The 10,813-nt window shown below is 51.4% G+C and overlaps 2 protein-coding genes across 2 annotated transcripts in view; both read right to left on the bottom strand.

The window, feature by feature from the left end:
- The window catches only part of LOC138206903 (BCL-6 corepressor-like), a 26,658-nt gene that overhangs the window by 3,459 nt on the left and 12,386 nt on the right, over nucleotides 1-10,813 (bottom strand). Inside the window, exons 7-9 of the mRNA XM_069163743.1 lie at nucleotides 10,761-10,813; nucleotides 3,183-3,544; nucleotides 36-226 (exon numbers count right to left, since the gene is read on the bottom strand). The exon at nucleotides 10,761-10,813 is cut by the window's right edge and continues 175 nt beyond it. Coding sequence (XP_069019844.1) covers nucleotides 36-226; nucleotides 3,183-3,544; nucleotides 10,761-10,813 — 606 coding nt within the window. The remainder of the gene's footprint in view (nucleotides 1-35; nucleotides 227-3,182; nucleotides 3,545-10,760) is intronic.
- LOC138206923 (nucleolar protein dao-5-like) lies at nucleotides 928-3,176 on the bottom strand. Its single transcript, XM_069163785.1, has 2 exons — nucleotides 2,464-3,176; nucleotides 928-2,429 (listed from the first exon to the last, which is right to left on the bottom strand). The coding sequence occupies exons 1-2, from the start codon at nucleotides 2,914-2,916 to the stop codon at nucleotides 1,941-1,943; spliced, it is 942 nt and encodes a 313-aa protein (XP_069019886.1). The 5' UTR covers nucleotides 2,917-3,176; the 3' UTR covers nucleotides 928-1,940.

Here is a 10,813-nt window from a genome sequence, read left to right as displayed (position 1 = left end):
ACATGGGACACCAGGAGTCGTGTGGCTCCGCCCACCCCACCTGGCCACACCCCAGAGTGCGTTTGCGTGTCATTACCTCGTATCCCAGCCGGGCGGCGCGCTGCAGCAGTGTCTCTCCTGCGTTTTTATTCACGATGAGCCGGCGAACCTCCGGAGGGATGGGACGGGGGGAGTGTGTGCGCTGCGGAGAGGGAGGCCCGTGGGCGTGCGAGCGAGACGGAGACACCTGTGTGTGTGTGTGTGGAGAAAGAGAGGAACATTTAAAGCGATGAGCTCGAGGATCGTTTTATCACACACACACACACACACACACACACACACACACACACACACACACACAAACAAACACACAGTTTCAGACTTGGTTTTGCACTCATTTTGTACCTGGTTCGGGAACTGGTTTTGGACCAGGTTTCGGACCTGGTTCTGGACCTGGTTTTGACTATGACCTCCTAGTGGAAACTGTCTTTTGTTGGTAGGTCCAGTCTTTTCAGGGTTCTGATGGTCTTTGGGTTTTGAGCTGGAGAGAGTCCAGAACCAGAAACCATTACCGGGATCGTATCTGACCCATCTGGACCGGCATAACCCCGAGAACCCAGAGAAGAGCTGGAGAATGCGGTTAGAAAGAAGGATGTCTTGGGTTTGGTCTGTTGCCACGACGACCCGAAGAAGGAATTTCACTACTGCCAGATTCATGAAAATCAACAATAACGTTACATTCAAAAGTCCATTGAAGTTTTGGTGATTTTAAGAAATTGAATAAATGTATGTTTTAACTTCCTGTTTAAAATTCAAACTGAATTATGTTTACTTTAAAATCTTACTTACAAAATTATAAAATAATTGCAGTTTGTTTACAATGTAAACATTTTCTTTGTGGATTTTCATCCTCCAATCAGAATGTTTGTTGTTGTTATTATTGTTTTTAAATAAAAGATAAAATGAATGTAGTTTGTATTTTCTGAGTGCGGCTCGTCAGAAGCAGGTAGAGATGGATGAAACTGCATCGCTGAGCTGCTGACGCCACGGCAACCGTCTCCGCCGCTTAGCAGCCAGACAGCGTGTGCGTGTTAATGTGTTTGTGTGTGTGTGTGTGTGTGTGTGTGTGTGTAATGTGTGTGCGCAGGCGTCTGTCAAACGAAGCCGCTCGCCGCCACGCATCAGCAAACAGGATGCGAGCTTTGCCCCGGAGGTGTGTGTGTGTGTGTGTGTGTGTGTGTGTGTGTGTGTGTGTGCGTGTGTGCGCGCGTGTGTGCGTGTCTGTGTGTGTGTGTCTGTGTGTGTTTTGTAGCGCAGCAGACTCAAACAAGGAGGAGGGTCGAGCGAGGAGAGCGAGTGTGTATTTCAGTGTGTATCGTGTGTGAGTGTGTGTCCTTGCTGCCCCGAGGAAATCTCCGGTGCAGCAGCTGTCAAAACGACACAATCCTCCGCCACACACACACACACACACACACACACACACACACACACACACACACACAGTACATGCGGAGAATATTATTCTTCCTCCATAACCTTCAATCACTCCCTCCCTCGCTCTCTCCTTCATTTTAATCTGCAGTGAATTGAATTACACACACGCTCACACACACACACACACTCACTCACTCACTCACTCACTCACTCGCACGCACGCACACACACACACGCACGCACGCACACACACACACACACACACACACACACACGTCCCTGCTGAGTTTTCCCAGCGAGCTCCAATCAGGACGATAATTGCAGCGATTAACGGAGACGACAGTGAGGACAAACAAGAAGAACCGAGTCACTCCAAGTCGTCATGACGATGGACTTGTTTCCGTCTCGTGGGACTCACCGAGGTTCTGTTGGTACCGTGAAATGACCAGTCCTGTTGGTGTCGGGGCCTGAACCAGGGTTCAATTCGTCAGCAGAATTAAGAACAGTTTCTGGATGGCCCACAGTTCTCAGTTCGCTCCAAACCTGGTTTTGGACCGGTTTTGGTCCTGGTATTGGACTTGGTTTTGGACCTGGTTTTGGACTGGTTTCGGACCGGTTTTGGACTTGGTTTTGGACCTGGTTTTGGACCGGTTTTGGACCTGGTTTTGGACCTGGTTTTGGACTGGTTTTGGACTAGTTTTGCACCTGGTTTTGGACCGGTTTTGGACCTGGTTTTGGACTGATTTTGGACTAGTTTTGGACCGGTTTTGGACCTGGTTTAGGACTGGTTTTGGACTAGTTTTGCACCTGGTTTTGGACCGGTTTTGGACCTGGTTTTGGACTAGTTTTGCACCTGGTTTTGGACCGGTTTTGGACCTGGTTTTGGACCTGGTTTTGGACTTGTTTTGGACCTGGTTTAGGACTTGGTTTTGGACCTGGTTTTGGACCGGTTTTGGACCTGGTTTTGGACCTGGTTTTGGACCTGGTTTTGGACTGATTTTGGACCGGTTTTGGACCTGGTTTTGGACTGGTTTTGGACTGGTTTTGGACTAGTTTTGGACTGGTTTTGGACCTGGTTTTGTACCTGGTTTTGGACTGATTTTGGACTAGTTTTGGACCGGTTTTGGACCTGGTTTTGGACTGGTTTTGGACTAGTTTTGCACCTGGTTTTGGACTGGTTTTGGACCGGTTTTGGACCTGGTTTTGGACTGATTTTGGACTAGTTTTGGACCTGTTTTGGACCTGGTTTTGGACTAGTTTTGCACCTGGTTTTGGACCGGTTTTGGACCTGGTTTTGGACCTGGTTTTGGACTTGTTTTGGACTATTTTTGGACCTGGTTTTGGACTTGGTTTTGGACCTGGTTTTGGACTGATTTTGGACCGGTTTTGGACCTGGTTTTGGACTGGTTTTGGACTAGTTTTGCACCTGGTTTTGGACTGGTTTTGGACCGGTTTTGGACCTGGTTTTGGACCGGTTTTGGACCGGGAGGGTGAGTGAGTCATGTTAGTCACATCCCTGGCGTGTTCACACGTGTGCTTGTGCACATATGGGAGCGTTTGAGGAACGTCTTCCCGTCGGTCTGAATCTTGCTCCTATTTTTATAACTGCCTGAGGAGCTGTGAGGAAACACAGCTGAGCATCATGGGTAATGAGTCAGAGGGAAGATGCAAGAAAGTCAGATTCTACACTGACGACCTCCTCCTGTGGCTCCATTCAGAACTCCATTCAGAACTTCACCTTTTTCAAGAATAATGAAAAGCACACCGACCTTCCCGCTCCTCCTCTCGTCGTCGCTTCCTCCCTCATCTCTCTCCTCCTCCTCTTTGTCCTCCTCCTCCGCCGGCTCGCCGCCCGTGTGCTTCGTCTTGCGGGGACGCTTGCCCTTCGGCCTGTCGAGGTCGTCGTCATGGCAGCGGAAGGTATGAGGGTCACGTGACGAGGTGAAGGAGGGAGGAAGAGGATGTAAGGTCGGAAGGAAAGCAGAGGCCCTGCGGCTCTCCCTCAGCTTCTGATGTTTGTCCTGGAGGCGGGGGGAGGTGAGGGAGGGGAGAGAGGCAGGGTGGTGGGAGGCGGAGCTGCACAGTTGCTGTGGGAGATGGGCGGGAGAGGAGGGCGTGGCAACGTGGAAAACTGAAAGAAAACACAGGACAAGTCAGAAAGAAACACTTTCAGGACTTCCAGGATTTTATTCAGATCTGTCGCCATTAATTCAGATTATTCAGATTATTTAGATAATTCAGATTATTCAGATTATTTAGATAATTCAGATAATTCAGATTATTTAGATAATTCAGATTATTCAGATTATTTAGATAATTCAGATAATTCAGATTATTTAGATAATTCAGAAATTCAGATTATTCAGATTATTTAGATAATTCAGAAATTCAGATTATTCAGATAATTCAGATTATTCAGATTATTCAAATAATTCAGAAATTCAGATTTTTCAGATAATTCAGATTATTCAGATAATTCAGATAATTCAGATTATTTAGATAATTCAGATTATTCAGATAATGTTTAGATAATTTTTAGGTGATTTAGATAATTTAGATTATTTAGATAATTCTGATAATTCAGATTATTTAGATAATTCTGATAATTTAGTCGAATCATCAGCTTCTCTCCTTTTAGTTCCAGAGTTAGATAACGAGAGTAGGAGGAGCAGGAGGAGGGAGAGGAGGAGGGTGAGGACGGAGGAGGGGGGAGAGGAGGAGGTAGAAGGAGGGGGAGGGAGAGGACGGAGTAGGGAGGAGGAGGGGGGAGATGAGGAGGGCGAGGACGGAGGAGGGGGGAGGGGAGGAGGGGGGAGATGAGGAGGGCGAGGACGGAGGAGGGAGGAGGAGGGGTGGAGGAGGGGTGGAGGAGGGGGAGAGGAGGAGGGAGGAGGGAGGAGGAGGGGGAGGGAGAGGACGGAGGAGGGAGGAGGAGGAGGGGGAGGACAGAGGGGGAGGAAGAGGATGAAGAGGACGGAGGAGGAGCAGGAGAAGGGAGAGGAGGAGGAGGGGGAAGGAGAGGACGGAGGAGGGCAGAGGAGGAGGAAGAGGAGGAGGGAGAGCAAGGAGGAGGAGGACAGAGGGGGAGGTAGAGGATGAAGAGGAGGGAGGAGGAGCAGGAGAAGGAAAAGGAAAAGGAGGAGGAGAGAGGAGGAGGGAGGAGGACAGAGGAGGAGGAAGAGGAGGAGGGAGAGCAGGGAGGAGGAGGAGGAGAATGAGGAGGAGGGGGAGGGATAAGAGGAGGAGGGGGAGGACAGAGGAGGAGGAAGAGGAGGGATGAGGAGGAGCAGGAGAAGGGAGAGGAGGAGAAGGGGGAGGGAGAGGACAGAGGAGAAGGAGCAGGATGAGGGGGAGGGACAAGACGGAGGAGGGAGAAGGAGGAGGAGGAGAAGGGGGAGGGAGAGGACAGAGAAGGGAGGAGGAGAAGGAGAAGGAGGAGGAGGGAGAGGAGAAGGAGGGAGAGGACTGAGGAGGAGGAGGAGAAGGGAGAGGACGGAGGAGGGAAGAGGAGGAGTGGGAGGGAGAGGATGAAGGAGGGAGGAGGAGGGGGAAGAGGAGGAAGAGGGGGAGGACAGAGGAGGAGGAGAAGGAGGGGGAGGGAGAGGATGGAAGAGGGAAGAGGAGGGAGGAGGAGGAGGAGGGGGAGGACAGAGGAGGAGGAGAAGGAGGGGGAGGGAGAGGATGGAAGAGGGAAGAGGAGGGAGGAGGAGGAGGAGGGGGAGGACAGAGGACGAGGAAGAGGAGGAGGGAGAGTCGGGAGGAGGAGGAGGGAGAGCACGCAGGAGGGAGGAGGAGGAGGGAGGAGGAGGAGGAGAAGGAAGAGAAGGAGGAGGGAGAGGACGGAGGAGGGATGAGAAGGAGGAGGAGGGAGAGGACGGGGAGGGGGAGGAGGAGGAGGGAGAGGACGGAGGAGAGAGGAGAAGGAGAAGGAGGAGGACAGAGGAGGAGGGAGAGTAGGGAGGAGGAGGAGCAGGAGGAGGAAGAGGAAGAGGGGGAGGGATAAGAGGAGGAGGGGGAGGACAGAGGAGGAGGAAGAGGAGGGAGGAGGAGCAGGAGAAGGGAGAGGAGGAGAGGGGGGAGGGAGAGGGGGGAGGAGAAGGAGCAGGAGGAGGGGGAGGGACAGGATGGAGGAGAATGAGGAGGAGAAGGAGGAGGAGAAGGGGGAGGGAGAGGACAGAGAATGGAGGAGGAGAAGGAGAAGGAGGGAGAGGAGAAGGAGGGGGAGGGAGAGGACTGAGAAGGGAGAAGGAGGAGGGGGAGGGAGAGGATGGACGAGGGAGGAGAAGGAGGAGGAGGAGGAACAAAGAAGCAGCGAGCCTCATCGCTCGACAGCAGCGAACGAACGAGGTGGCACATCGTGGGGGAGGGGAGGGTGTGCTTGTTTTCCATTGCACAGAAAAACACACACACACACACACACACACACACACACACATACACACACACACACACACACACACACAGCCAGAGGTTGTTTCTGAGAGCCAGCGGGGAGTCACGCTGCTTCCATCTGCTGAATTATTTATCAGCCTGGACACACACACATTAATACACATTAATACACACACACACACACACATTAATACACACACACAGACACACACACATTAATACACATTAATACACACATTAATACACACACAGACACACACACATTAATACACATTAATACACACACACACACACACACATTAATACACACACACAGACACACACACATTAATACACATTAATACACACATTAATACACACACAGACACACACACATTAATACACATTAATACACACATTAATACACACACACACACACACACACATTAATACACACATTAATAAACACACATTGTATTAATGTGTGTGTGTGTGTGTTAATGTGTGTATTAATGTGTGTGTGTCTGTGTGTGTGTATTAATGTGTGTATTAATGTGTGTGTGTGTGTGTGTGTCTGTATTAATGTGTGTGTGTGTGTGTGTGTCTGTATTAATGTGTGTGTGTGTGTGTGTGTGTGTGTGTGTGTGTGTGTGTGTGTCTGTATTAATGTGTGTGTGTGTGTGTGTGTGTGTGTGTGTGTGTGTGTGTGTGTGTGTGTGTGTGTGTGTGTGTGTGTGCTTGGAGCTACTTTATTTAATTTAATCTAATTTATCATTTACTGGTAACACGAGTGTTGCGTGTGGCTTTTGTTGCGTGTAGCTGGTGTTACATGTTGCGTGTGGCTGGTGTTACATGTTGCGTGTTGCGTGTTGCGTGTGGCTGGTGTTACATGTTGCGTGTGGCTGGTGTTGCGTGTTGCGTGTGGCTGGTGTTACATGTTGCGTGTGGCTGGTGTTACATGTTGCGTGTGGCTGGTGTTACATGTTGCGTGTGGCTGGTGTTGCGTGTTGTGTGCGACTGGTGTTACATGCTGTGTGTGGCTGGTGTTACATGTTGCGTGTGGCTGGTGTTGCGTGTGGCTGGTGTTGCGTGTGGCTGGTGTTGCATGTTGCATGTGGCTGGTGTTGCATGTGGCTGGTGTTGCGTGTGGCTGGTGTTGCATGTGGCTGGTGTTACATGTTGCGTGTGGCTGGTGTTGTGTGTGGCTGGTGTTACATGTTGCGTGTGGCTGGTGTTACATGTTGCGTGTGGCTGGTGTTGCATGTGGCTGGTGTTACATGTTGCGTGTGGCTGGTGTTGCATGTGGCTGGTGTTACATGTTGCGTGTGGCTGGTGTTGTGTGTGGCTGGTGTTGCATGTTGCGTGTGGCTGGTGTTACATGTTGCGTGTGGCTGGTGTTGCGTGTTGCGTGTGGCTGGTGTTACATGTTGCGTGTGGCTGGTGTTGCGTGTGGCTGGTGTTGCGTGTTGCGTGTGGCTGGTGTTGCGTGTTGCATGTGGCTGGTGTTGCGTGTGGCTGGTGTTGCGTGTGTCTGGTGTTGCATGTTGCGTGTGGCTGGTGTTGCATGTGGCTGGTGTTACATGTTGCGTGTGGCTGGTGTTGCGTGTTGCGTGTGGCTGGTGTTACATGTTGCGTGTGGCTGGTGTTGCGTGTTGCGTGTGGCTGGTGTTGCGTGTTGCGTGTGGCTGGTGTTGCGTGTTGCATGTGGCTGGTGTTGCGTGTGGCTGGTGTTGCGTGTGTCTGGTGTTGCATGTTGCATGTGGCTGGTGTTACATGTTGTGTGTGGCTGGTGTTACATGTTGCGTGTGGCTGGTGTTGCATGTGGCTGGTGTTACATGTTGCGTGTGGCTGGTGTTACATGTTGCGTGTGGGTGGTGTTGCGTGTGGCTGGTGTTGCGTGTTGCATGTGGCTGGTGTTGCATGTTGCGTGTGGCTGGTGTTGCATGTGGCTGGTGTTACATGTTGCGTGTGGCTGGTGTTGCATGTGGCTGGTGTTACATGTTGCGTGTGGCTGGTGTTGCGTGTTGCGTGTGGCTGGTGTTGCATGTGGCTGGTGTTGCGTGTGGCTGGTGTTGCGTGTGGCTGGTGTTGCATGTTGCGTGTGGCTGGTGTTGGATGTTGCGTGTGGCTGGTGTTACATGTTGCGTGTGGCTGGTGTTGCGTGTTGCGTGTGGCTGGTGTTACATGTTGCGTGTGGCTGGTGTTACATGTTGCGTGTGGCTGGTGTTGCGTGTGGCTGGTGTTACGTGTTGCGTGTGGCTGGTGTTGCGTGTTGCGTGTGACTGGTGTTACATGTTGCGTGTGGCTGGTGCGTGTTGCGTGTGGCTGGTGTTGCGTGTGGCTGGTGTTGCATGTGGCTGGTGTTGCGTGTGGCTGGTGTTGCATGTTGCGTGTGGCTGGTGTTGCATGTTGCGTGTGGCTGGTGTTGCGTGTGGCTGGTGTTACATGTTGCGTGTGGCTGGTGTTACATGTTGCGTGTGGCTGGTGTTGCGTGTGGCTGGTGTTACATGTTGCGTGTGGCTGGTGTTGTGTGTGGCTGGTGTTACATGTTGCGTGTGGCTGGTGTTACATGTTGCGTGTGGCTGGTGTTGCGTGTGGCTGGTGTTACATGTTGCGTGTGGCTGGTGTTGTGTGTGGCTGGTGTTACACGTTGCGTGTGGCTGGTGTTACATGTTGCGTGTGGCTGGTGTTGCGTGTGGCTGGTGTTACATGTTGCGTGTGGCTGGTGTTGCGTGTTGTGTGTGACTGGTGTTACATGTTGTGTGTGGCTGGTGTTACATGTTGCGTGTGGCTGGTGTTGCATGTGGCTGGTGTTACATGTTGCGTGTGGCTGGTGTTGTGTGTGGCTGGTGTTACATGTTGCGTGTGGCTGGTGTTGCGTGTGGCTGGTGTTACATGTTGCGTGTGGCTGGTGTTGCGTGTTGTGTGTGACTGGTGTTACATGTTGTGTGTGGCTGGTGTTACATGTTGCGTGTGGCTGGTGTTGCATGTGGCTGATGTTACATGTTGCGTGTGGCTGGTGTTGCATGTGGCTGATGTTACATGTTGCGTGTGGCTGGTGTTGTGTGTGGCTGGTGTTACATGTTGCGTGTGGCTGGTGTTGCATGTGGCTGGTGTTACATGTTGCGTGTGGCTGGTGTTGCGTGTTGCGTGTGGCTGGTGTTGCGTGTTGCATGTGGCTGGTGTTGCGTGTGGCTGGTGTTGCGTGTGGCTGGTGTTGCATGTTGCGTGTGGCTGGTGTTGCATGTGGCTGGTGTTACATGTTGCGTGTGGCTGGTGTTGCATGTGGCTGGTGTTACATGTTGCGTGTGGCTGGTGTTACATGTTGCGTGTGGCTGGTGTTGCATGTGGCTGGTGTTACATGTTGCGTGTGGCTGGTGTTACATGTTGCGTGTGGCTGGTGTTGCATGTGGCTGGTGTTACATGTTGTGTGTGGCTGGTGTTACATGTTGCGTGTGGCTGGTGTTGCATGTGGCTGGTGTTACATGTTGCGTGTGGCTGGTGTTGTGTGTGGCTGGTGTTACATGTTGTGTGTGGCTGGTGTTACATGTTGCGTGTGGCTGGTGTTGCGTGTTGTGTGTGACTGGTGTTACATGTTGTGTGTGGCTGGTGTTGCATGTGGCTGGTGTTGCGTGTGGCTGGTGTTACATGTTGCGTGTGGTTGGTGTTACATGTTGCGTGTGGCTGGTGTTGCGTGTGGCTGGTGTTACATGTTGCGTGTGGCTGGTGTTACATGTTGCGTGTGGTTGGTGTTGTGTGTGACTGGTGTTACATGTTGCGTGTAGCTGGTGTTGAGTGTGGCTGGTGTTACATGTTGCGTGTGGCTGGTGTTACATGATGCGTGTGGCTGGTGTTGCGTGTTGCGTGTGGCTGGTGTTGCGTGTGGCTGGTGTTGCGTGTTGCGTGTCCCTGTGGGCATGTCGCAGTAAAACAGCTCCTGGTTTCACATCTAACTGCAGCGTTTTTGTTTTCTCAGGCGTGACATCATCGTTGCCTGGAATCACTGGCCCCGCCCCCTATCAATGGATGGATCCATTATTCTCCTGTTTCCACATCACACACCAATGAACTGAAGAACTTTACATTTCAGACTGGTAGACGGAAAAAAAACATTTTACAGATTCATTTTCAAGTTGCTTTTTTAAAACATGTTTCAGATAAAGAATAATTGATTGATAATTAGCGGATTAACCAACGATGGATATGTGGATGTTCTGACATCTCGGTCATCGTTTCCCTCCGGTGGCAGCAGGCGGTACTACAGCCCAAAATAATTCTGTTTTTTTTAAATAGAAAGAAAAGCTGCTGAAGTTGTAGCTTCCTGCTCTAAACTCCCCCTGCTGCCAGCGAGAGAAACTACACCAAACACCTTCTCATTTATGGACTGAAGCTGTAAAACCAGCGATTCATTGTTGTTAATTTATATATTTTTTATGTTTTTCTTTTTAAATTCAGAACGAGCTGAAGAAGAATCTAAAACTAAACTGGGTCAAAGTTCATATATCTGAGATGAACCCAGCATCATGCTGCAGGTTCACCAATGAACGGGGTGATGGAGGAGGAGGGAGGGAGGGAGGGGGGCTGCTCACACATCCTCTATGTATTACTGCGAGTGTGACAGCTCCATCTGGGAGATGTTAGACGGCTATTAACACGGCACGAGGCTGCGCACGCACACGCACACATTAACACACGCATTAACACACACACTCGGAGGGGGAGGGGGGAAGCGAGCGGTGGACAACTGACGACAGCAGCAGCAACGCTTTCTGGTTTTCTGCCTTCAAAATAAAAGCCTGTTCCACCAGATGTGTGCTGTGTGCCTCTCCATGACCCCTCCGGCCTCTCTATGACCCCTCTGGCCTCTCCATGACCCCTCCAGCCTCTCCATGACCCGGCCGGCCTCTCTATGACCCCTCCGGCCTCTCCATGACCCCTCTGGCCCGCTGTCCGTCCTCCAGCCTTTCTATATTTACCTGCTGTTGCATCCCTCCGCAGAAACGTGGGGTCACACCAGCCCAGGTTGACC

Source organism: Embiotoca jacksoni, unplaced genomic scaffold, assembly GCF_022577435.1.
Source record: "Embiotoca jacksoni isolate LCO1_2020_lvr unplaced genomic scaffold, fEmbJac1.0.p SCAF_30, whole genome shotgun sequence".
NCBI lineage: Eukaryota > Metazoa > Chordata > Actinopteri > Embiotocidae > Embiotoca > Embiotoca jacksoni.
The sequence above is the reverse complement of the archived record's forward strand: the minus strand, read 5'-3'. Positions and strand labels throughout refer to the sequence as shown.